A 27,398-nucleotide genomic window follows, 5' to 3' on the forward strand; every position below is an offset into this window, starting at 1 on the left:
GTCATGTTATTAAAGTACCATGTTGTTGTTGTTTTTTTTGTGATATCACCATAAGATGGCACAGGCAGTGTCCCTAAATGTGGCTAATAGGTCAAAGGACGCAGGGTCTCAGGAGGATTCACATTTCTTAAAAACTACTTGTTATTACTTGACCGTTCCACTTCAGACTGATAGTACTTGACCTCAGGATGACATGGCATTTTAGAATAAAACCCCTTTGAACTTCCATATGTCACTGTATTCTACAGTAGGATTCATTGTTTTTCGACCCAATGTCCTCATATGAGGACACTGATTTTTGAGAGAACTACTTATTGTAGAAAGCTGAAATTTTGAATTTACACAAATTGGGCCTTTCTGGTTTTTATGGTGTGATAATCCCAGTGTCCTCATATGAGGACATCATTTTTTGCAAAAACTACTTCATGTACAAAGACAAACTTTAGGTATTGTACTTATTAGGTCCTACTTATCCCAGATAGCAAGGAGATATAAAAAATGCACACCGGAAAAAAGCTTGGGTCTCAGGAGGTTAAAAACCAATCACAAAAATCCAAAGGTTATATATTTTCTCCATCCTAATCATCCAGGAGCAGGACAACTTGACGGATGCAGAGGATCGCTGCAATCAGCTGATTCAGTCCAAAATCTCTTTGGAGTCCAAACTGAAGGAGATGCAGGAGCGTCTAGAGGACGAGGAGGAGGTGAGCGCCACGCTGACCTCCAAGAAACGGCAGCTGGAGGATGAGGTGATGTCACTGAAGAGAGATGTGGACGATCTGGAGATGACGCTGGCTAAAGTGGAGAAAGAGAGACACGGAGTGGAGAACAAGGTGAGTCGGGTTGAGGAGCTTCGATCTGGTGATGACGAGAACATCAACGTCGGTTGAATGATTTATTTTCTCCCCGTCCAGGTGAAGAATCTGTCCCAGGAGATGTGCGCTCTGGATGAATCCATCATGTCTCTGAGCAGAGAGAAAGCTGCACTGCAGGAAGCTCACCAGCAGGCTCTGAATGACCTTCAGGCTCAGGAGGACAAAGTCAACATGCTGGCCAAGGCCAAGGCCCGGCTGGAGCAGCACGTGGACAGTGTAAGAAAAGTGTCAGTTGTTGAACTGTGTCTACAAAGAGAAACTTCAAAAATAAGTTCAACTGATCCAACTGCCTGTGCGCACACACACACACACACACACACACACACACACACACACACACACACACACACACACACACACACACACACACACACATTCACTGTCTTTATGCCGATCGGCAACGCGGCATCCTGAGAGAATATTTTTTGTTTTGTTTTTTGCTGTGCCGTCCTTTTTTTCTTTTTTTTTTAGCGCACCATCCTTCAGACACACATGCAGACGTCTGTGTGTTTGTTGTCTGACCATCCTACACGGGGACGGCTGCATAACGGCCACATAGCCTCCAAGTGATGAATAAGCACAGGACAGGTGCAACAGGAAATACTACCAAATTGAAAGGGCAGCAAGAAACGCGTTCATGACCTCCATTGTGGACTTTTCGTGGAAGATCCCGCTGATAATTTTTATCCAATGATTGAGCGACTGTGGTACACACGTGCTTTTGTTTACAAAGTTGATCTGCTTGTGAAAAAATGCGATGTGAATACAAACCGCACCAAGTAAAAAAAAAATGTAGTCCGCACCAAAGCAAGTGAACTATCGGACTTTCCTGGTGTGAATACGCCCTAACAATCCATGTTCTCCCATGCAGGTGGAGGTTTCCTTGGAACAGGAGAAGAGGGTCCGGGTGGATCTTGAACGAACCAAACGGAAGCTGGAGTCGGATCTGAAGCTGTCCGTGGATTCAGTGAGGGACCTGGAGAACCAGAAGGACCAGCTGGAGGAGAGCCTGAAGAAGTAGGAAAACACATTTTATCTTGTATCGAATGTCTGCCTCACTGACAAGAGTGGGAAAACGTTATCACTGACCCCTCTGTTTTTCCATGGTCCTTCTTTCTTTCTCTCTTTCTCTTCATACCTCCCTCAAGAAAAGATTTTGAGTTGGGTCAGTTTCAGTCTAAAATGGAGGATGAGCAGAATTTGGTTGCTCAGCTTCAGAAGAAAATCAAAGAGCTTCAGGTAGGTGGACCCAGAATAGGACTTGTTTAGCTTCCTGGTCTTCATCACTATCACTGCTGCTGCTACAGGCCTTGTGTAGACCGAATCGCCTTGTTGTTTACATTCTACTTCCAGGTAGAAAACCAGCACGTAATTTGAATGAGATCAATAGTAACGAACGAGAGTTTAGCTATATATCATATTTTTCACGCCCTATCACTGTTTAGACAAATCTGAAATGATTGAAGAAACATGACTATTTCTGTGTGTGTGTTTTGTGTTGCTATGTGTTGTATTTATTCAGTTTGGGGGAATCACGGTATCTAGAAAGCATCAGTGGCTCAGCTGACAGGGACAGCTAACGGTAGCTAAGCTAACACCAGGACGTCAGCTGTTAAAACCCTCCCGTTGTGGGACACGACATGAAACTACTCCAGTTAGCTCAGCCATGTTGTAACTCATATCCGCTGGAGAAAATATTTTTTCATGGACCGTTTATTGAGTCACTGAGTTATTAAAGTTAAACAGGTAGCTAACCGTTAGCCCAGCTAATCTATGATAACCATGACTACTTACAAAAATGTGCACACATAAATAGTAATGTTTGTCCAATCATTGGTTTTATAGACTTTACAAGAATTCTGGAAAAAGGAGGTTTTTATACGCACATCATGCTGTAGGCTATTGAGGTGCAGGGCAATAAAAAGTAATGTAGAAAAAGAGAGGGTTGCCCGCACACTCTTACAGGAGGTCACAGTGATTTATTTAGCACAAACGTTTTCTGGCACCTGATGAAGACCACACATGGTCGAAAACGTTTGTGCTAAATAAATCACTGTGACCTCCTGTAAGAGTGTGCGGGCAGCCCTCTCTTTATAGACTTTACAAACATCAGATTAGTCTAAACAGCGATATAGTAACATGAAAAATTAGATATATATAGCGAAACTCTCGTCCGTCACTATTGTTCTCATGCTGGTTTTCTACCCGGAAGTAGTTGTAAACAACAAGGCGATTCGTCCTGTTGTGATCGCTCCCTCAGACTCGTATCGAGGAGCTGGAGGAGGCGCTGGACGCCGAGCGGGCATGGCGCTCCAAAGCTGAACGTCAGAGGAACGACGTCGCCAGAGAGCTGGAAGAGCTGGGAGAGAAACTGGAGGAGGCGGGAGGAGCCTCTGCCGCTCAGATCGCTCTCAACAGGTCATCATCACATTAAATGGATAGTTCACCCAAAATTCAAATTTCACTCATTATCTACTCACCCTCATGTTGACGAAGAGCTGTGAGAATTTTCAGAGTCCTCCGTACCTTCTCTGAGTTAGTATTTGTCCATATAATGGTTGTGAATGGATACCACTATTTCAATCAGGATAGACCATTTACGACGAGAGAGCCAGGTTTGAAGATGAAGATGAAATTACATTTATTATGAACAAAATAAACGTTGGCGCTTAGACCACGGGGTGTAGACCAGCCGAGTCAACTGATCTGGGGATGAGAAGCTTGCATCTGAAGAAGTTATATCCCCCCGGGCCTAGACACTGGTGGTGGTAGGGAAGCTTGAAGTCGCCTGATGAGGGAACTTCTCGGTTGAAGATCCGGATTAAGGCGATCTGTATCTTGATGGAGGTGGTGCCGGGGTGGAGGTGGGCTGAGAGTTTGCTGAAATGACGGCTGGATGACAGGAGAGAGAGAGAGAGAACTTTTAAATTTGACGCTAATGACTGATTGGTGGAAGAGAAAGAGGATGGCAGACTGTGATTGGTTGAATTATGAGAATAAGGGTGGAGCGAGAGGATAGCGGGAAAACATGAATCATGCTTAAAGAGATAGTCTTCCTGTCTGAACTTTCGCTAAGCTTCATTCTTCATCCAAAAAGACACACCAAAAAACATCCAAATACCTCCATACTGCTCGTCTGTAATGTCCCTCTTGTATTGAAGCCCCAACATGAGAAATTGTTCCGCCGGTCAGTGCAAATCACGTGAGATTTGCACAGACACAGGAAGAGCAGTGAACTGAGACACTGGGAGCTTCCGCTACAAACAAGCTTAAAATATAGACTTATTTCGTTTTTTCGGAACAATTTCTCATGTCGGGGCTTCAATACAAGAGGGACATTACAGACGAGCAGTATGGAGGTATTTGAATGTTTCTTGGTGTGTCTTTTTGGATGAAGAAAAGTGGTATCCATTGACAACCATTATATGGACAAATACTGCTGTGCGGACCCCCCCGTAACTCAGAGAAGGTACGGAGGAGAAATTCTCACAGCTCTTAGTTGACATGAGGGTGAGTAGATAATGAGTATGAAATTTGAATTTTGGGTGAACTATCCCTTTAAAACCCCGAGAGACTGTCTGAAACTATTTTGTTATCCCAGCTACCTGAGCTGTGCTCCCTGTGACTACCAACCGTAACCGAGTTCACGTCCAACAGGAAGCGAGAGGCAGATTTCATGAAGATGCGGCGGGAGCTGGAGGAGGCGGGGCTTCACCACGAGGCCACGGCCGCCACTCTGAGAAAGAAGCACTCGGACGCGGTGGCGGAGCTCGGCGAGCAGATCGACGCTCTGCAGAGAACCAAACAGAAACTGGAGAAGGAGAAGGCAGAGTTCAGGCTGGAGGCTGACGACCTGGCTGCCAACGTGGAACAGCTGTCCAGATCCAAGGTGCCGTAGTGATAGAAGAATCAGGAAACCAAGTTGTCTTTGAAGTTAATCTATCGATCTATCAATTGAGGTTTAGACTATAATTTTAGGGTCTGAAAACCAGGAACTGACAGATTAGTAGAGAACAATCTGCCACAAGTTTAAAGAGACCCCGAGGGGTTTGCGTTTGGTTATAAAAGAGTCTCATATTTATGTGGATGAATCTACGTTACCCACACTTGTTAACGGGTCCATTTTCGATAAATATATAGTTTTGTCTTTATGGTTATTTTGATATTATTATTTAGTGGTCGACTCGTTTCGGTTTCCTGGACGCTGTCATGGGAAATGGGAAATGTAGTGTGAAAACACTTCGCTTTCCAAAACTCCTCATTGTCCCTTTAAGTGGCTGATTGAGATGCTTGGTTTTAGGGTTGGGGTTAGGCACTCAGTTGAGATGGTTAGTTTAGAGCAGGGGTGTCAAACTCATTTTGTTTCAGGGGCCACATAGAGCGCAATTTGATCTGAAGTGGGCCGGACCAGTGAAATAATAGTATAATAACCTATAAATAACAAGAACTCTAAATATTTCCTTTGATTTAGTGCAAATGAACGAATGAATGAAATTTCTTGAGAAAAATACATACAATATTATTGTTCTGCTGGATTCTATGTAATTTTCACTCTTGGCAAATTCATCCTGCGGGCCGTACTGGACCCTCTGGCGGGCTGGTCTTGGCCCGCGGGCCGTATGTTTGACATCCCTGGTTTAGAGTAAAGGGCTTGTGAAATCATTATGCATGTGTGTTTGTGTTTGTGTTTGTGTGTGTGTGTGTGTGGGGGGGGGGGGTTGCAGGGTGCTGTGGAGAAGATGTGCAGGGTTTATGAGGACCAGCTGCATGAGAGCAGGAGCAGAGCTGACGAGCTGCAGAGACAACTGACTGAAGTTTCTGCTCAGAAAGCCCGAGCCCTGACCGAGACAGGTACAACACACACCCCCAGAACAAACTCACCCAAGACAATAATCATAACAATCATCTGTCAAATGAAGCTCTGCGTAAATCCATGCAGGACACAGATCTCATAAGCCACAGCTAAATTAGCCATTAGTCTCCATCCAATGCACATTCATTCTCCCACAGGTGGTCTATTTAAATCTAGGCGGTCACACTGATCTCCCCTTCAATACTGCTGCATTCATGAAATTGCTGCTGTCAAAGCTTGCCTCCACCATCTCAGTGTCTCAGAGTCCAAATGGCTCCCATGTCGTGCCTCGATTCCACTTATTATTTGCGCTCTCTGGAGTGACATAGCCTCCCCCTTGTAAAATCCAGGGGGCTACCGGAGTGGAGCCCCTAGCGCCAAGTCTAACTGTATACCATTTGTAGCATTAAATGGTTTTAATCAACAATGAGAGTGTTCCTGAATTGAAATTTCATTTTAGAAAATATATTTTTCAGGCAAGGCGATGAGGATGAGAGATGATGTGAAGTTGGTATCTTCCGTGATTGGGAAAAAAACAATCAGAGACGCATGAAACTGACAAGGACATAGATAGAACCTGTATTCATTTGATAATCATCTTTCTTCTCTCTCTTTGCTCCTCCAGCCGAGTACAGCCGTCGTGTGGAGGAGCGAGACGCAATGATTGGTCAGCTCCAGCGCTCTAAGACCGGGGTTTGCCAGAGCTTCGATGATCTGAAGAGGCAGACGGAGGAGGAGAGCAAAGTACGGCTGACCTTAAAGGGATAGTAGCATTTTTTTTTAAAGTGGGGTTGTATGATCTACAAATAGCCCCTAAGTACTTCAATTGCAGTAGAAGACTCTCTGCACTCCTCCCGAAAATAGGCCGTTTCTTTGGGTCTGTTCACAACACTGTATGTTGTAAATCTCTGGGCAGGGCTATGGGCTGGCATTGCTAACGGGAGGAGTGCAGAGAGTCTGCTACTGCAATTAAACCAACACTAAGGAACTTTTCAACCTTCATAAAATATTTTCATAACTTTTGTGATGATACATCGACTTACAACAAGTTGAATGACACCTCTGTCATGGCCTGAGGGGGTCTGTATCTCTTTCTCTGGCACTAAGCAGCTTTGAGGAGCATGGTAGGAACCCTGCTCTCACGCTAGTGTTCATGGGAAATGGAGTCTTCCTTCACTTTCACTTTTGCGAGTCACAACAAGGAGGGAACAGGCAAAACGGCACTTTAGCAATGGATTATGTTTGTGTTTTCACTTTGAAATGATCCACTGGAAACAGAAACTTAGTTTTGATGTCTTTTGTTAATTTTAATGCAGGATATTTACAGGGCTTCACGCTAGTGTTCATGGGAAATGGAGTCTTCCTTCAGGCAAAACACTACCGCTTTGGTCCACAGGCGCCGCCAAACTCAACCAAAACTGAAAGTTCTTTAGTACTGCTTTAAAGTACTTAGGGGCTATTTGTAGATCATACAACCCCACTTTTAAAAAATGCTAGTATCCCTTTAACATTAGAGTGTAGAACACATAATTGACTTGTGTTAAAAGAAATGACCTGTAGGTAGGAGCATCAAGTACAGTATGTGGTTGAAAGTAGATAAAGGGATGTGGGTGTGTTTCAGGCCCGTGTAGCCCTGGCTCACGCCGTGCAGGCTTCCCGTCATGAATGTAGTCTGCTGAAAGAGCAGCTGGAGGAGGAGCAGGAGGCCAAGGCCGAGCTGCAGAGGGCGCTGTCCAACGCCAACAACCAGGTGATCCAGTGGAGAGCCAAGTACGAGACTGATGCTGTGCTGAGGATAGAGGAACTGGAAGATGCAAAGTAAGACCATACTGACACTATTCACTTATACTAATTTGGGTTTTAGAATGAATTGCAGAGTGTGTAACACCCTCTGGAAGGACTTTACCTCCAGTGGCCAACTTTTAAAGGGACAACGAGGAGTTTCTCCATCGGCAGAACGAAAAATTCCGCGACAATACAAAAGTTTCATATTAATGTGGATGAATCTACGTTACCACTTGTTAATGGGCCCATTTTCGATAAAAATATCATTTTGTCTCTATCGTTATTTTGTTATTATTGGTGATGGTGGAAATGCTGGGCGAGCCGACCAGCTTTTCTTTACTTTCGGTTTTGCGGCGAATCATGAGAATAAGGCAGCTGAATCGCCGTTTATGGTCGGAGCTACGACAGTATGTGAACCTCTTTGAACCACTGACTTTAATTCTTGATGAATGAAAACATGAGTCTGTCTTGTGCTGATCAAAGAATTTCACGATGCGCGCGGAGGCTCATAAATGTAGTGTTCCAAAACTCCTCGTTGTCCCTTTAAACTGCAGTCTACAACTGCTTTCACCAGCTGATCTGGATCACGCTTCAGGAACCTAAAGGTATTTTCTTTTTTTTTAAACTTAATTGCATTAGTTTGCTATGCTTTGTTGTTTTGCAGGAAGAAGTTAGTGGCCAAACTTCAGACTGCTGAAGAAGCTGTGGGGGCGTCTCAGGCCAAATGTTCCTCACTGGATAAAACCAAAGTGCGTCTGCAGACAGAGATCGAAGACCTGGTGGTTGAACTGGAGCGCTCCAACGCCGCTGCTCTGGCTCTGGACAAGAAGCAACGTAACTTTGACAAGGTCAGTCCACAACACGTCCCATAATCCTGCAACCTTTTGTATTTAAAGGGATAGTTCACCCAAAATTGAAGTTTCTGAGTTTCTTCTCTGAGTTACAGGGGGTCTCGGCGTCTCCATATAACGGTTGCAAATGGATACCTACTCAGTTGTCTTCGTAACAAAAAGACACACCAAAAAACATCCAAATACCTCCATGCTGCTCGTATGTAATGTCCGTCTTGTATTGAAGCCCCGAAATGTGAAATTGTCCCGAAAAAAATTAAATAAGTCTATTCAAGCTTGTTTTGTAGCGGAAGCTCCTCTTCCCAGTTCGTCCAAATTTGACGAACCGGGAAGAGGAGCTTCGAGAAGCTTCCGCTACAAAACAAGCTTGAAATATAGACTTATTTAATTTTTTTCGGGACAATTTCGCATTTCGGGGCTTCAATACAAGACGGACATTACATACGAGCAGCATGGAGGTATTTGGATGTTTTTTGGTGTGTCTTTTTGTTACGAAGACAGTTGGTATCCATTTGCAACCGTTATATTGACATGCACTGCTATGCCGAGACCCCCTGTAACTCAGAGAAGCCACGGAGGACTCTGAAACTTCTCCCAGCCCTTAGTCGACATGAGGGTGAGTAGATAATGAGTGAAATTTCAATTTTGGGTGAACTATCCCTTTGATAAAGGAAATTAGTGTAAGTATATTACTTACACAGGAGATGTGGAAGGTGGCAGTAAGAGAAGCTCAGAAACAATGGAGTGCTGCTTGTGTCTGATGCAGTTGTTGAGTGACTGGAAGCTGAAGTTTGAGGAGAGTCAGACGGACCTGGAGTCGACGCAGCGAGAGTCTCGCAGTCTGAGCACCGAGCTCTTCAAACTCAAGAACTGCTACGAAGAAGCTCTGGACCAACTGGAGACGATTAAACGTGAAAACAGGAACCTCCAAGGTACTCTCTCTCCTACAGCAACCACAAGATGAACTTCCTGTGGATCTAGGCTCGGTTTTTAAGTCTGGAGAGTCTCCTCATGTGAGATCATGGCCATAATTTATGGTGGGGTTAAAGGGGGTTATAACCCCCCCCAAAAAATCCAGCCAATCGTGAGCTTAGAATTATAAGGTTCTATCTTATAGTATTCTATAATTGAGTTTTTTGCATAATATCATGCATTAGTGGTCTGTTAATGCCTGTGTGGTGTTATTTTTAAATTTTCAACATTTTTTTAATTAGTTATTCATAAAATAAAAAGGTTCTATCAACCAAAACACAAGCCGAGTTGGAACTTTGATGCTCAATATCTCGGAACTACCCAAAACGGAGATAGAACCCTATAATTCTAAGCTCACGCAATATAACCCCCTAAATAATCATATAATTGCAGTGAATAACACATCTACAAGCTGGTATGAAGAAGCTGTTGTTTTTACTGATGTAATTTAATTTACAAGAAACCAAAAGTAATATTTCCAATAACCTTACAATGTGATGCTAGATGCTAGTTTACTAGGGGATCATCCCCATGTTCCCCAGGTCCTATGTTCCCCACTTTGTATGGGACCAGGGAACATAGGACATTTTTCTAAAAAAAAAAAAGGTCCTATGTTCCCCACTTTGTATGGGACCGGGGAACATAGGACCTTTTTCTAAAAAAAAGGTCCTATGTTCCCCACTTTTCCCCAAAAGGGTCCGATGTTCCCCGCTGTGTATGTGACCGGGGGTCCTATGTTCCCCACTTTTTTCCAAAAGGACCCGGGGAACCTGCAATTTTTGGTCCCATACCTGGAAGTGGAGTTGTGACTTTGCAGATTTTTGCCTATTTCTGAATGAGAGTTGAGAAGTGGAATTGTCCCATTGGTTAGGTTTAGGCAATGAAGAAAGGAGTTGGTTAAGTTTAGTATAGAGGCTAGACAGGCCAGATAGATAGAGAGAGTCCAGATAAGTAGGGAGAGTCCATCGACTAGCAACAGCGAGGAACATAAGACCCTTTTTTAGAAAAGGGGTCCTATGTTCCCCAGTATGTATTGCGACCGGGGAACATAGGACCCTTTTTGGGAAAAACGGGGAACATAGGACCTGGGGAACATAGGTACGCTCCCGTTTAGCCTACTAGTGACTAGAGGTAAAGCTAGAGGAAGACACCACAGAATGTGCTGGTAGGATTTAGCTGATCTGAAAACTCTCTCAATTTGGTCTTTAATGGCAAGGTGTGGTGTTCTATGTCCATGATGCCTCTGCAGGCAGCCTAGATGCCTAAATCACAAATTGTGACATTAGTTCATCTGCCTGGTAAGAAATAGCTACATGATGGCAAGTGGTGATATGATCAATTGATTAATAAGCATTAGTCCTTTCAGAATAAATGATTAACAACAAAATAAAATGCATGACTGAAATACCTTTTACTACTGTTACTAATATGGGAATGCCAAAAATAAGAGGTGCATTAGCTTTGTACTCTTATCAAAGTTAATGATTTTGCGCTCTTCACTTTTTTGTTGAAATATATCCTTAAATGGGCAGAGATTGTAACCCCCTCAATATTTAACCCAAAGTTACGCCCTTGTGTGAGATATATCAGAAGTTTAAAGGTCTGCTGGAGATGATGTTCCCAACCAAGTAATTAGCCAGCTCGTTATTCAAAAGCAATGAAAAATACAAAGAAACTAACTGAAATGATTATTTTCAATTGATTGACAAATTTAATTTTGATTGTAGATGAGATCCTTGACCTGACTGATCAGATAAGTTATGGAGGCAAGACCATCAATGAGCTCGAGAGAATGAAGAAAATCCTTGATGTGGAGAAGAGCAACATCCGAGCAGCTCTGGAGGAAGCAGAGGTATCTGACCTACCTGCTGCAGATGCTTTATCTGTCAAGTCTCCACCATCCAGATTATTTAATAGACCTCTCTACTCACCAGGGAACTCTGGAGCACGAGGAGAGCAAGACCGTGAGATTCCAGATGGAGCTGCAGCAGATAAGGACCGAGATAGAGCGCAAGATTGCAGAGAAGGACGAGGAGGTGGACAACCTCAGGTACCGAAGTAACAGTCTCAACAATCACTCTTAAAGGGATAGTTCCAGATTTTGGCAAATTGGCCCATTACCATAATCGCGATAGTCATAGCAGTAGGTTCATTACCTTTAATTGTCGGTGCAAGCTATTTTTAGAACGGTGGAGCAGAGCGGCAAGCTGCTCAGAGCTACGCTACAGAGGCTGATGGAATTTCTTGGTTTCCCTCATCAAAGTCTTTAAAGACAAAATCCAAACTCCAAAACGCTTTCGTGGACATGTTGTGCGCTGCACATTCACCACGCTATGAGATAATAATGGAATGTTACGAGACAGAGTTGTTTTAGACATGAATTCATGCAAAACCGCTGATGCGCGTTGCGTTCAGGGACAGGTTTTCATCAAGCAGTCTCTGTATTTACCTTGAAAACGGCTCCATTTCGTACCACCAGAGCGTTTTGGTGTTGTTTGGATTTTGTATTTGATGAGTTTGATGAGGGAAACCAAGAAATTCCTTTAGCCTCCATAGCGTAGCTCTGAGCAGCTCACGTTCTAAAAATAGCTTACACCGACAATGAAAGGTAATGAACCTACTGCTATGACTATAGCGATTATGGCAATGGGCCAATTTGCCAAAATGTTGAACTATCCCTTTAACTACAGGTACCAAATTCAAAACAATAAAAAAATCTGCTGCCCACCTGTAGACGGAACCACCAGCGCTCCCTGGAGACCATGCAGGCCAGTTTGGAGGCAGAGATCCGTAGTCGCAGTGAGGCAGTTCGTCTGAGGAAGAAGATGGAGTCTGACTTGAATGAGATGGAGGTTCAGCTGGGATACGCCAACAAACAGGCTGCTGAGAGCCAGAGGGTCATCAGACACCTGCAGACACAGGTAATCCATCGGATCCAAATCAATCCAAGATACTGAAACCACAAGCTCAACTTGAGGACATCCTGTATACTGGATGATTGATCAGGAACAAACTGAAGAGGTGCACAGCCAAAAGTTGCACTTAAAGGGATAGTTCACCCAAAATTCAAATTTCACTCATTATCTACTCACCCTCATGTCGACTAAGGGCTGTGAGAAGTTTCAGAGTCCTCCGTTCCTTCTCTGAGTTACGGGGGGGGTCCGCGCAACAGTATTTGTCCATATAATGGTTGTCAATGGATACCAACTTTCTTCGTCCAAAAAGACACACCAAAAAACATCCAAATACCTCCATGCTGCTCGTATGTAATGTCCCTCTTGTATTGAAGCCCCAACATGAAAAAATGTAATAAGTCTATATTTCAAGCTTGTTTGTAGCAGAAGCTCCCAGTGTCTCAGTTCACTGCTCTTCCTGTGTCAGTGCAAATCTCGCGTGATTTGCACTGGCCAGCGGAACAATTTCTCATGTCGGGGCTTCAATACAAGAGGGACATTACAGACGAGCAGTATGGAGGTATTTGGATGTTTTTTGGTGTGTCTTTTTGGACGAAGAAAGTTGGTATCCATTGACAACCATTATATGGACAAATACTGCTGTGTGGACCCCCCCGTAACTCAGAGAAGAAACGGAGGACTCTGAAAATTCTCACAGCTCTTAGTCGACATGAGGGTGAGTAGATAATGAGTGAAATTTGAATTTTGGGTGAACTATCCCTTTAAAGAAAAAGAAGAAAGGCCAGCAGCACTCGTGTCCTTCTCATTGTTTTTTATTGCAGACTGCGTCGGCGCTTAACACACACAGACCGGTTTCGACAACGTCTTCCTCAGTGTGCAATCTTCAACAGGAAGTGATGTATTTAATACTCACAGCTGTGGTCAATCACTTGATAGACAAGTAGCAGTACAGTAATCAAGAAGAATAACAACTTCACAATGCACAAATATTAGAAAAATAGAAACATGTAGAAAAATGTAAAAATGTCACAAATATCCAAGAACCCAGACATCTAAAGTATCACAGGTAAATACATGTAAATAGGTAAATAGAACAATTAAAAAAGTGCGGTCAACCATTATAATAAAAGGAAACGGAGCAAATCAGCACAGTGAAAAAATAAAGCGCTAGAATAGCTGTAGCTCCCTCTATATATAATATGATACGCATCCAGTACCAAAATGAAGTACCAAACTGAAGCCCTACATCAAGCCACAAAGTACAAAATACATGAAATACACCATATGCACATAATGCACATAATTATCTCAGAAAACTTTACAGAAAAACATTATAGAAACCATCCCAACAGCAACCCCTCATTCATACCTTTAGGGTACTCAGTCTGCAACGTGTGTATCCAAAATGCTTCACGTTGCAGTAAAACTTTTTCCCTATCTCCCCCTCTTTTCAAAGGTTTCACTTCTTCTATGCCCGGAAATCTCAGAACATACATCATGGCCAGCACTATTAAAGTGTCTCGCTACAGAAGACTTTTCATCAGAATTTCTAATACTGCTCTTATGTTCTGAAATGCTAAATGGTATTTAATTATTCAATGTTACGGGGTTCCAGGTGAAAGAGCAGCAGGTGGAGCTGGAGGATAAAGTCCAGTTGACCAATCAGCTGCGAGAACAGATCGTCCTGCTGGAGCGACGCTGCTCTCTGATGACGGCAGAGGAGGAGGAGCTGCGTGAGGTCCTGGAGCAGAGCGACCGCGCCCGCAGGACGGCTGAACACGAGCTGGTGGAGGTGGCGGAGAGAGTCAACCTGCTCGCTACACAGGTACACACACACACACACACACACACACACACACACACACACACACACACACACACACACACACACACACACACACACACACACACTCTGGCTGAAGGCTGACTGACTGACTTGCTGATTGTTTGACTGATTTCCTGGTTGATTTCCTGCTTGTGCTTCAGAACGCTTGTCTGGTGAACCACAAGAGGAAGATGGAGGCCGATCTGTCTGTGCTCACAGGAGAGGTGGACGAGGCGGTGGAGGAGAGTCGCAGCGCTGAGGACAAAGCCAAGAAAGCTATCACTGATGTCAGTCCTGCACCCTGACCTCTGACCTTTTAACCTCTGATCAAACCAGCTGCTGTTTTTTTTGTTTTGTTTTCTTTCCTGCTGTACTATCTTTCCTTCTGCTCTGCTTCTTTTTGAAATTCTTAAATTATTGTGCTCCGACAGAGTTACCTGTACTCAATGTTCAAATTACACAGCTACTTTCGGGGGGAGCCCACAACCTGCCCATAAAACCCTCGGCCTCCTTATTGCTATAGGCTATTTCTATGTCCTTTAGTTTCTTTACTTTTTTCCTGCTTTCCTCTAGCCTGACAAGCCAGACTATATCATTAACATGTCTAGTCTGGCAACGACGGGTAGACCTCGGCTCAATCCAGGAGGCGGGATGAAGGCTGTCTTTCAAACTGCCTCTGCACGCAATAGGGTAGCGCTACGACCAATCAGAGCAAAGAGCAGGATGACGTTAGCCTGACAAGCCAATTAAAATGTATGTCGTCATCGCGTTAAGCCCGCCCAACTAGTCTGGGGCCGTTGACTCGCTGTTTTGGTAGGAAACGGATCCAGGGCGAGAGAGACAGACCTTTACTTCAAAATAAAAGCACCAAGCTAATAAAATGCGGTAAAATTCTTTAATTTAAGGAATATAATTTACAAGAAAGTCCCCGAGCCATTAAGTTAACATTTTGCTTTTATTGTATTACATGTTAATGTTTATTTTATAAGTTTTATGTTGGTGAGTACTTTTATTTTGGTGAATTTGGTGATTTCGGTATCCGCTACAGACAGGAACCAGAATGCAGACGAAATTCGGAGGCTCTTCGCTTGTCTGAAGAGCCTGGTGATGCGAGGCTACCGCCCAACGACTCTCTAAACAGATAGAGCGCTGTGATTGGTGAACACAAACGGTGTTCGAGGCTCAAAAAGTTCCTATGGCTCGTTTCTAGACCCACCTACGGAGCAAATATATTTGCTGCCGCTAGGGTGCGTCTAGATTTCTAGGCTAGCTTTCCTCCTTATTTGCACCAAAAACTCACTGGTTGCGTCATTATTTAACCTGATGATTGACATCATCAACATCATCATCTGTCAACTCGGTTCCCCTGAGCTCCCCTGTAATTCGAACACTGCCTGAACTCACCTGTACTCTGTGCATACATGTGTGTCTCCAGGCGGCTCTGATGGCGGAGGAGCTGAAGAAGGAGCAGGACAGCAGTTGCATGATGGAGAGAATGAAGAAGAACATGGAGTGCACAGTGAAAGGTACAATAACAACACACACAGTGCTAATGACTCCTCTGTCCAACACAGAGATCGTCTGATCTGTGTTTGTTCCTCTCACAGACCTGCAGGTCAAACTGGATGAGACGGAGCAGATGGCACTGAAGGGAGGAAAGAAACAGCTTCTTAAACTGGAGTCAAGAGTGAGTAAAACTGATGCTTTGTTGTTATGGTAACATGGTGTTATGCAAATGAAGCTAGGTTTTTTATCCTCTCGCAATATTATTCCAATTAAACATGGTGACGGATTTACAGTGTTAGAACATTGTATCCTCCACAATAACTAATTGATGGCAATGAGGGCATCTGGTGCACATCATGACAGAAAGGCAAACCTCTTCTATCTGTCAGCAACCATGTGTCAGAGATGTTTTTTGTTGTTGTAGCAAAATCCATCTGTTTCCATTAGTCGTTTTTAAGATCACAATTTCAAAGTGCACATTAAGCAAGTTAATGGAAACATAGTTAACAGACAGAGGGAGAAGTTTTTCAAAGGGGTAGTTCAACATTTTGGCAAAGTCGCCCATTGCCATAATCCCTATAGTCATAGCAGTAGGTTCGTCACCTTTAATTGTCGGTGCAAGCTGTTTTACGATCAGCGGAGCAGAGCTGCTCAGCTAATGCTACGGAGGCATATGGTATTTGTGGTTTTCCCCAATCAAACTCACCAACTACACAATCCAATACTCTCGTGGACAAGTTGTGACCTGCACATTCACCACACTATGAAATAATAACGTATAATTATGTAACATTATGACACATGAAGCAAATACTCAGAACTACTTGCGCTTTTGAAGTCACTCTGCTGAGCAGCCGTGTCTGGGATGTAGTTCCGGCTACACATTTGCCTCGAAAACATCCCTGTCTCATAATGTTACATTATTATTTCATAGCGTGAAACACAATTTGTCCAAGAGAGCATTTTGGAGTTGTTGGATTGTGTATTTGATGAGTTTGATGAGGGAAAGCCGGAAATACCATTAGCCTCCGTAGCGTTAGCTGAGCAGCTCATATCTCTGCCCCGCCGATCGAGAAATAGCTTGCACCGGCAATTAAAGGTAATGCACCTACCCCTAAAACTATAGGGATTACGGCAATGGGCAAATTTGCCCAAATGTTGAAATATACCTTAAAACATGATGGGTGGATTTTAAGCAATTCAATCCAAGCTAAAGTATTTCACTTCCCAGTGACCCTGCTCTTTTACTTACACTTTAAGAACATGATCAATCTATACAGATGCCATTTAAACCTGGCTGAGGCCTGATGAATTGGAAGGTGCTGTTTATCTCCAAAATTAAATAAGATACTACAAAAAGAAACTGTGTTACAACCTCAGGCATTAAACCAGGCAATGGGGAGAATGTGATTAGACTCTTTCAGCTGCCCAGTTCTGCTCACTCAGCCTCAGTTCTTTATAATATGGTTCTCGATGCCCAGTGTGGGAAATATAATAATTAATTATATTTAATTATAACTAATTTGGCAAAGAGATTTGAATTGCAACATTGAGGAAGATGTACATAATAGTAAACACAGGGATGTCCATCAGGGACGTCCGAGGTAAATTCACACATTATAAAATTATTCATAGGTATTATTATACACCAGTAAGGCTCCATAAAATGGGATTGATACAGAACAACCTGTGTTGGAAGTGTAATTCTCAGGAAGGAACCTTCTAACATTTAATGTGGGAGTGCTCTTTGATTTTCCCTTTCTGGAAAAAAGTTATAGGAAAATTGGCAGAATGGCTGGGAAAAACTCTACCTGAATCCCCCCCAACTCTGTCTACTGGGAGATAAGTCAAGGTCACCACCAGGAATATCAAAAGCAGAATTTGGTTTAGCAGCAACAGGCTTCATTACTGCAGCTAGGACCATTCTTCGCCACTGGAAGAGTCAGACTCCACCAGAATTTACTGACTGGGTTAAGCTGATGACGGATAATGCCTCCTATGAATTGATGATAGCAAGGTTAAATGATAACAAAGGGAAATTTTACCAGGTCTGGGGTCATTTTCTGAATCATATAAAAGGGGAATAGGTACCTGAATCCTATGAGCAGTTGACCACTTGTATATGGGTATATTATCATATACTGTATATATTTTTTTTTTCGGTGACCATGGTGTTTAGTGCTGGGAGATGTGCTGCGCTGTTTATGGGCTGTGATTTGTGTTTTTTTTTTCTCTCTCTCTCTTCTTTTTCTTTTTTCTGTATATTTTTGTTTACTATGGTGATGTTTGTGTTGAAGTCTGTTGTATGATGTTGGCATAAAATATTGAATAAAAACTTAAATGACAAGAAAAACTATCCTGATCCAGACAGGATATCCAGATATAGCAGGGTCAATATAACACTGGACTGCTGTGTGTGTGTGCAGGTGAGGGAGCTGCAGACGGAGCTAATAATGGAGCAGAAGATGAGTGAGGAGTACCAGAAAGGAGTCCGTCGCTATGAGAGGAAAGTCAAAGAGCTGACATACCAGGTCTGATCGCCTCTCATTCCCCTGCTGCTGTTCCTGTCCACATCAGCCAGATGTTGTGTTGATTCTCTGAGGTCTTTATGCATTCTCCTTGTGTTCCTGCAGTCAGAGGAGGACAGGAAGACTCTGCTGAGGCTGCAGGAGCTGGTTGATAAGCTCCAGACTAAAGTCAAGAGCTACAAGAGACAGGCTGAGAATGCTGTAAGGGCTTATCATTATGTTATCACATAACAATTAAACAAAACAGACCTTTAAAAGTGGGGTTGTATGATCTACAAATAGCCCCTAAGTACTTTAATTGCAGTAGAAGACTCTCTGCACTCCTCCCGTTAGCAACGCCAGCCCATAGCCCTGCCCAGAGATTTACAACATACAGTGTTGTGAATGGACCCAAAGAAACGGCCTATTTTCACGGCCTAAAAGAGGTTTTACCTGAAAAAAAATACACAGTTCCATTGTTCGCTATAATAAAACTGTGTTTTTCCTGCACTTTGAGGGGCTGGAAAAAATTATATTATAGCGAATAATGGAACTGTATTTTTTTTTCAGGTAAAACCTCTTTTAGGCCACAAAAATAGGCCGTTTCTTTGGGTCTGTTCACAACACTGTATGTTGTAAATCTCTGTGCAGGGTTATGGGCTGGCGTTGCTAACGGGAGGAGTGCAGAGAGTCTTCTACTGCAATTGAAGTACTTAGGGGCTATTTGTAGATCATACAACCCCACTTTAAAAAAAATGCTACTATCCCTTTAGATAGACGCAAGACCTGGTTTTTACGTGTCATTCTTCTGTTTGTCCACCAGGAGGAGCAGGTGAGCTGCAGCACAGTGCGTTTCAGGAAAGTTCAACACGAACTGGATGACGCAGAGGAGAGAGCAGACATCGCCGAGACAACGGTCAACAAGCTGCGCATCCGGACACGTGAGCAGATCACCAAGGTCGCAGTGGTGAGTCTCACTCTCATTCATTTTAATTTGATAGCTCACAGTAAATTATTTGGTCTAAAAGCCTTTCTGTTTGTGTTTTTCTGCAGATTGCTGAATGAAGCTCTCCTGCCTCTCCAGAGACTTCTAATGTTTGATTGCCGTGTGTTTTTGGCTGACGTGTTTGTGCTGTAAAGCCCATAGGATCATGGGAGGTGGACACCTGAATCGCTGTCTACAACAATAGCTGAGTGACATTGTTCGTAGGATGAAACTGTCTCATGCACGCTGGTACGGCAAGCCCTGAGGAACAAACATTTGTCAGTCAGTCACACAGCCCTGTCATGCTTTAGTTTGGTGAAACATGACAGGTGAGTAGACTAAGTAGGAGAAGGCATCAATGACAGTCTCAGAGTGGAAACATACCTGGTCACAGTTCCTGCTTCTTCACCTCCCTGATTCTTCATCTATTGTTCCTCGGTTTGAAAACCCTTCTGGTTGTTGGTGAGAAATGTGCATGTTTTGTTGAGGAAAAAAAAAAGCTACAGACAAGTAATGTATGATTTTAGGATCTACTGCAGTGACATTAACACAGTTACTGACAGTGGCTGTGTTCACTTTTGTTGAATAAAGTTAGGTGAAGTATTAAAATAAGGGGTTAGTTAGGGGAAGTATTTGCTATTGCTACTTAGCTAAAGTAGTTAGCATTAAAGGAGACTATTATGCCCCTTCCACAAATTAAAATAGTTCCCAGGTGTCTTAAAGACATGTCTGTGAAATGATTTGGTTAAAATCCCCCAAGGATCAAACATCACAGCAGCTCTTTATATCTGCTCAAAACAGCCCTGTTCAGAACGGCTGGTTTCAGTGCCTGTCCCTTTAAATGCAAATGAACCACTGCTGACCCCACCACGCCCCCTCTACTGGTACTGGTAGGCTACTCATAGGAGGCAAATTAAAAAAGATAATGATATCATTGAATGACAACTGAGGGAACAGCTCGTAGAACAACATGGATTTCAATCTAGGGAGCCTGAAAATGACAGAACCCACTTCAATATGTGTTAAAGAGCCTTAAAAATGTGATGTTTCCATAAAATGTCCTGTCTAACAGTTGTTTACTCTCCAGTCCAGAGGAAATATTTGAGTGCAGCATTAAACATCATTCCTTCAGCTACTCCCAAAAGAAATACTACTTTAAGTCCTTTGTTGCTTCGGTAACACTTTACAATAAGGGTCCCTGAATTAACGTTAGTTAGTATATTATTAAGCATTAAAGCAGATATCAGTGGAATGTTTTTGTTAATATAAGTCCTAAATAGTCCTATTTTCCGTCAGCAATCACTTACATGAAGTATTTCAGCCTAAACACGAGTCTCTCCGTCACTCTGCTCTGCTGTAACCCGAGGAGAAAATTTTCCTTGTGGGATACAAGTGTTATCCAATGAGGAGAGAGAACGGCATGAAGGGCTGTGTGTGCAGCCAAGGGATGCGCGTGAATGTGGTGACGTAGCACGAGGACCAATTGATGCCTGACAAGGGCGGGGGCTGCTAACTCATGGTGCGTTCAAAGAAACTCGTACTTTGTGTTTTTCCTTCCTGTGAAGTCATACCAGTTCGATCTGGTACGAGTTCACGGGTCGGAAGTTACGAGTGGCCGTTATAGGGAACTTTCACAGACAACAGGATGGTAAAAACACGAGCTATGGGTTACCTGGAACGCTACCAAGTCGTAGTTGTGACTTGAAGCTGTAATTTACGGTTTCAAAAGCCTGCCTTGAACGCAGCATTAGCCGAAACGGCCGTGAAGCTGATATCTGCTTTAATATATAAACTAATGTGTTAATTAATGCTGAGTAATGCATACATAATAACTAATTACATTATTCAACTTTTAAATTTATTAACTAACTTTGAGTAGTAAACGTTAATTAACTGCTTATTAATAGGCTACATTAATTAATGTGTTTCCTAATATATAATAATGATTGTTAATATATCTGTAAACAGTTAATTAATGCTTAATATTGTACTAACTAACGTTAATTAAGGGGCCCTTATTGTAAAGTGTTAACTCTATCACTTCTTTTCTGCTAAATGTGCTTTATTGCCCTCTGTGTGGCACTACTTCCTCATCCTCTCATGTTTAACAGAGAGCACGCTAGTGAAACTATTTGGCCTCTTGAGGTACAATGTTGTTTATGAAGATGGGATGAGCCAGGCCTAGGTAGTTAGCATGTTAAGTTCAGTAAGTATCACCGTGAAGCACCTTTAAACCTTAAAGGAGCATTATCGCAAATACAGCAGTAATAGCAAAAAAAACAAACTTCTTCATTTCTTTTTGTTATGAGACAAGCCGGCCCGGCCGCTCCTGAACAGCATGCTATGTAGGATGTTTACTTCAGATACGCTGCACCACCTGCCCCATCTAGTGGCCGAACAAAGAATTGTAATTTGCAATAATGCTCCTTTAAGTGATGTTTTTTTTTTTTTTTACATTAGCATTTGTGGTGTTAGCATGTCCTGTAAATGGCAGTTTTTAGATTCCAGCTATGTATTGACTGTGTCTGTGCCCACAGAAGATGAAGAAGAAGAAATTAAAGTATAGGCCTACAGAAATGGAAACCAGATTTAGCAGCAGACACAGTCAGAGAGCAACCAGCAAACACAGGGGAGCATTTAGCAGCTTAAGAGCCAAATATGATCCTATGACCTGGTGGAGACCACACAGGACTACAAGACAGGGGACAATGAACTGAGATTCATCTGGTGACACAAACACCAACAACACATGAGAACCTGATTGTCATGTTGTATTTTGTCTGTGTCTGCTGGATGTGCTAGACATGGGAAGCTGGTTACGCCATAATGAATTAGCTATAAACTCATGATATATGGCAGCTGTGTCAACCTTATGTTAACAGTGACAAATAATGATTTCAAACCTTCGTTCTGGCTTTGTATTGAATCTGAATGTCAGTGTGTGGGTTTTGCTTTAGAGACATTTTGATTGAAATGAAATGAAAAAAAAAAAACTTCTTCTTTTGACTTCTTTATCTTCATTGTCCATATCACAAAAAACATGATCTGAAATCTAAACCTCATAACTGAACGTTAAAACCAGGTCTTAACCTCCAATCAACCTTTTGAAGGTCTGTCACAAGCATTAATCTGTGGGACTGAAAACCTGGGCTAACACAACGTAGCTACTGAAAACTGCAGTTTCTCTACTGACCATTAGAGTCTGGCTTTATCAGTGATTCAGTTTCCATAGACTCTCATGATAAAATGTCCAGCTTTATAGCCGAAATAAACATGTTTTCAGCCTGATACAAAAACCAGCAGCTCCCTGTAGCTAAGTCCCTCATTTCTGGCAACTGTGTGGGGCATGAATCCTGAATAATTGAGTCTTCAAATTATGTATATTAAAGGGATACTTCACCCAAAATTGATAATTCACCACTTTTCCACTCAGCATCAAGCCAAGGAAGGGTTTGGAGAACTTTCAGAGTTATCAAAACGCTTTTGGAATTCCAGAGGGGGTCCAGCTACCAACAGATTTTCATATAATGGCGGCGGATAGAGCTCACTTTTGAATCATCCAAAACACACGTGTGAGATTTGCTGCGAAATGTTCTTCCGTGTTTACATCACACATCCAATGGTTTACAACGATGAACGCCAAAAGCGTTTTGATGACTCCGAAAGTTCTCCAAACCCTTCCTTGGCATGACAATGAGTAGAAAATTGGTGAATTATCGATTTTGGGTGAAGTATCCCTTTAAGGGTGTGGCCTCACGCACCAAAGACTTGGCTCCTCACACCCCCCTCCTCTTTGGGGATTTTTGAATTAACTGTGATTTAGGTAGAATCAATCACTGCCAACATAGTGATGGCAGAACAAAAGTTTTTGAAAAAGTGACCCCCACCCTTAAAGGTACATTGTGTAACTTCTCCTGTTATCTATTCTCGAAAATCGATTATTTCTTTCAAAAGTCTGTTTCTCATTAATCAGTAATCCCCCCCATCAACAAAGTGAAGTGTTCCTTTCAGCTCTGAATGAGTCGTTCATATCATTCATATCTCCATGGAGCGGGTAAGCTCGGTGCTGGCTGCCATGTGGTGTCGCCATGTTTTTACGTTCAGTGGCAGCGTGACGGTAGGAAACCACGGAAACTCAGCGGAGACACCGGAGCTGTCGGCTCAGGTCGAGGTGGCGTCTGTGAAAAGTCACCGCGGTAACGCAGTGAGGAGGAATGGAGCGTTACACTGATGCTGCATTCACCTGCAGTCGGGCAGACGGCCGTCGCTAACAAACCAGATGTCATTTTAGTCACAGAAGTCCAGAGAAAGCCGGTAAAACCTGGGTCAGGTCAACAATACCACATCGCCATGACAACATATTGTCACGTGTATTGTTTTGCCTCGTGCTGACGGACCACTTGTTTACATAGAGGCTTGTTTATGCCGTTACCTGCAGCGGCTGTCGTCCGTCTGCCATCTAACTGGTTTCACGTGAATGCAGCATGAAAAATATGACTGAGTTGCTTGCGATCTACAACCGCACCACGAGATGGGAGTAATTCTTACACAATGTACCTTTAACCTAGCTCTCTAGGCCTACACCTCTCAGCATCTCAGCCACTGTAAGCAACACCTGACATGTCTGTGAATAAACAAACCCATCCGATTAGCAGGAATCTTTAATATGATCATAATCCATAAAACTACTGATGGTCTAATTGAAAATAATTATTAAATATGACAAAAATTACATTTTTTTTAGTTCAGTCTCTAGTCTTTCAGATTCTATGGTTTCCCACACAAGCGTATTTATACATTCATACGAAGAGGGTAGATTTGGCATTCAACACTTTATTCACAAACTAAAACCAATCACTGTATCCACAGGTCAGTGGGTGACTGTACAGGTGTGTTAGATCAGTATCACTGGCTGCACATGGCCGCTTTACATCATGTGTCATCAAGTCTTGCCATGAACCCTCCATCGGTCCATTCATCCCTCCATCCTCCAATCAAAGTGCTCAGCAGTTTGTCCTTCAGTGTGTGTGTGTGTGTGTGTGTGTGAAGGGGTGGAGGGAGTGCTGGTGCAGGTGTGTGTGTGTGTGTGTGTGTGTGTGTGTGTGTGTGTGTATGCGTGTGTGAGTCGGTCCAGTCTCAGGTGGTCCGATTCGTCCGATTCTAATGCGCATCTTTAGAGAACACACCTAAACATTTACAAATACATTCAAACACAACCAGAAGGTTTTTTCCTAGATAGTTGTTAGACAGCAAATAGCACCGCAGAGCAAATACATTTGGGGTTAAAAAAAAAAAAAAGACTGGTCGGCTGCATTCACACAGGAAGAAACAATTCACCCTCAAACACTTTTACAGCTAGAAAAGAAAAAACATATTTCTGGTGGAAGTTTTATGGTGGTGTGTGTGTGTGTGCATCGGCTCTGTGGAACAACAACAAGCTCTTGTGGGATTTTACATCAGAAAATGTGAAGTAAAACAAAAATAAATGTGGTTGTGAACCTCAAAAATCAAACAAGAAAACATCCAAACAGACCAGGGATAGAACAACAGCCCAGAGTGAAGAACATCATTATAAAAACCAACACACACACACACAACAGAATTAGCTGTTTGTCGAACGCCTGAGATCACCCACTAACCAGGACTCTGACACTGCAGACCTCCTGAGACCTGCTGTCGTTCCAGACTCTTCCAAACCTGAACCGCAGACACACACGTCAGCAGGGCCGTTGCTAGGAATTCTGGGCCCCCTTAAAGAATACTAAAGTGGGCCCTTCCGCCTAACTTATCCAGTTTTTTTTCTTAGACTACGTATGTATTATCATTTTTTATTTAGCCTACCTTGTTTTGATGCTAATGCAGCATTACACTGTAAAAACTCAAGTATCTTAGCAAGAATATTTCTCTTATTTCTAGTCAAAATGTAATTTCTAGTCAAAACAAATATCATTATACTTAAAATAAGACACATCATATTAAAAGTAGCTTGTTTTTAGACACTTTTTACTCCTTTCAAGCATATTTTCACTTGGAATATGTAGAAAAAATCTGATAGTGGAACAAGTTTTTCTTCCTTATTCCAAGCACAAAAAACATGCTTTCACTGGCAGATTTTTCTACTTATTTCAAGTGAAAATTAGTTTGAAACAAGTGAAAATGATCTAAAAACAAGTTAATTTTTAGGTGATGAGTCTTATTTTAAGTGGAAAGAGATTAGTTTTGACTAGAAATGAGACATTTGGACAAGAAATAAGACAAATATTCTTGGAAGGATGTTGAGTTTTTACAGTGTACTATGAGTATTAGTCAGGGTCTTACGCAGAATAAATCAGTCATACAAAGATTAGACTACTGGGGTTTTTTATGGGCCCCACTAGGCGCTGGGCCCCTAGAAATATCATCACCTTTCTCCCCTATATAACGGCCCTGCACGTCAGACAAGAAAACACTCACACCCTGTGGGGGAGTTTCTGAAGGCGATGACAAACAACGCCTTATGTTGTTTTTGTATGGGGAACGCACACTGTAGCGTATCTGGCTGCGTGCACATGTGACGGGGTCCAGTAGGTGTTGGGGGGCGGGGTGGCATGTTTGTGCGCTCAGTGTTGTTCTGTCGCTCCCTCAGATTATTAAAGTCTGCCATCAAACACACATCAAGCTCCCAAACTGCTGCATGAGTTCCCTCAGCTTCTCTCACATTCTCTTTAGTCTTTGTCTGATCCAGACTGCTGGGCTCTAGGTTGAAGTAAGTGGATTTACACAGTGTTGTGTTATTTTAACCACCATGATGTACGCTTTTTCATGTTTCGCTGTAAAAAACAACAACAAAAAAACTCATTGGAGTAGACTACACGTCCACACACTATTATCCAGTGAATGGAGAAATGGGAAAGATGTGTTTGACAACTCCAGATGTTTTGGGCACAGTCAGTTTTATCCATTACATTAGGGGTTAACTTTGCTTGGTGTATGCCTTTTCAAGTTGTAATCATGATTTGAATCTTGACATGAACTCTCTGTGGTGCAGATGGTTAGAGTTGGATATGACACAAAGAATATATATATGGGCCTCATGGACAGGTTAATATAAATAACTGAAATGAGTGGGTGATATCATAGAAAACAGGTTTCACTAGATAACGCAAGAGGAAAGAATATAGTTGTAACTGCCTTTTTTGTTAAGCTTTTTAAAATGTCACATTTACGCTGTGTATTTGTATACTGTCAGACTCAAGATATCAAAAAAAAAAAAAATCACAAATAAAAGATTTGAGAGAATCAGTAATCTGAGAAAAGTCCAAAAACTGCAACACAGAGTGAGTGATTTGATCAGACATCTAAAACACCAACGGACGACAGGCAGAGATCATCAAAGGTGTCATTCTTCCACCCAGTTTTTACTTCCTGTGTGAATCCAGTTGTTTTACTACAGTTATATTTTACATTTTTATAATTATTTTATTTTGAACTCTGGACATTTGTGACCAGTGGTTGATCATTTTGGGGGGGAAGGAGAGAGGGAGGGAGAAGAATGGACACCAAAATAAAAAAATCAGTTGACAACATAGTTGGAGAAAACCTCACTGAAAAGGGAAGCATGTGATTAGATGGTTAACATGAGAAAAATAAAAATGAAAATAAAAACATGATGACGGAGTAAAACTGGTTTTCCAGGGTGGCAGCTTCGCCTTTAAAAAAATCTCTAGTTTTTAATTCACAAAAGAGCTGTGGCAAGTTCTGGATGAGATGACATCATCCTGTAGTCCTCTCTTCATTGGTTGATGACACTTGAACAAGACATCCATCTTCCAGTCTTGTATCTTTTGTTCTTTTCCTTGTTCGTTCTTTTTTTTTTCTTCTATTTTTTAAAACGTTATGTCGGTCGTTCTATTCAGGGCCACTGCGTTGCATTGTGGGTACTGGAGTCAGTCACCATGTTAGTACAACTGTTGCTCTGTCGTCAGTAAAGCGGACCAACGCTCAAGTTAGTGGAAGAAAAACACCAAAAAAAAGAAAAGAAAAGGTAAAAATGACACCCCGCTGACATCAGCAGTGATGTCACAGTGTTCGACGTGGAGTTTGTTTTCTGTTTCTCTCTCAGTCTGAGTTGAACAATAACAAAAACAGGGTGGACAGGTCCTTTAACGTCTCAATAGACTGTTAGATAGACTAAATATGAACACGTAAAACAAATATGGCCGCTGGGAGGTCACCTGCAGAGGAGGAGGAGGAAGAGGTGAGCTTCTTTCTTTCTTTCTTTCTTTCTTTCTTTCTTTCTTTCTTTCTTTCTACCTCTCTGTCTCCTCTCTTCCCCCTCCTCCTCCT

At 42.5% G+C, this 27,398-nt stretch overlaps 1 protein-coding gene across 1 annotated transcript in view; it reads left to right on the forward strand.

Moving 5' to 3' along the window:
- Positions 1-19,153, forward strand: part of LOC310988313 (myosin-1-like) — a gene marked incomplete at both ends in the record, with an annotated part of 31,496 nt that extends 12,343 nt beyond the window's left edge. Inside the window, 22 exons of the mRNA XM_083974859.1 lie at positions 591-833; positions 915-1,091; positions 1,747-1,892; positions 2,024-2,114; positions 3,136-3,293; positions 4,533-4,764; positions 5,600-5,726; positions 6,353-6,471; positions 7,349-7,545; positions 8,177-8,360; positions 9,130-9,295; positions 11,063-11,187; positions 11,270-11,385; positions 12,070-12,256; positions 13,866-14,075; positions 14,237-14,362; positions 15,511-15,601; positions 15,683-15,762; positions 18,008-18,112; positions 18,215-18,310; positions 18,912-19,055; positions 19,142-19,153. Of these exons, the coding sequence (XP_083830985.1) occupies positions 591-833; positions 915-1,091; positions 1,747-1,892; positions 2,024-2,114; positions 3,136-3,293; positions 4,533-4,764; positions 5,600-5,726; positions 6,353-6,471; positions 7,349-7,545; positions 8,177-8,360; positions 9,130-9,295; positions 11,063-11,187; positions 11,270-11,385; positions 12,070-12,256; positions 13,866-14,075; positions 14,237-14,362; positions 15,511-15,601; positions 15,683-15,762; positions 18,008-18,112; positions 18,215-18,310; positions 18,912-19,055; positions 19,142-19,153 (3,132 nt within the window). The remainder of the gene's footprint in view (positions 1-590; positions 834-914; positions 1,092-1,746; positions 1,893-2,023; positions 2,115-3,135; positions 3,294-4,532; positions 4,765-5,599; positions 5,727-6,352; positions 6,472-7,348; positions 7,546-8,176; positions 8,361-9,129; positions 9,296-11,062; positions 11,188-11,269; positions 11,386-12,069; positions 12,257-13,865; positions 14,076-14,236; positions 14,363-15,510; positions 15,602-15,682; positions 15,763-18,007; positions 18,113-18,214; positions 18,311-18,911; positions 19,056-19,141) is intronic.
- Positions 19,154-27,398: the final 8,245 nt, after the last annotated feature.

This window comes from Trachurus trachurus (assembly GCF_905171665.1).
Source record: "Trachurus trachurus genome assembly, chromosome: 7".
Classification (NCBI taxonomy): Eukaryota; Metazoa; Chordata; class Actinopteri; order Carangiformes; family Carangidae; genus Trachurus; species Trachurus trachurus.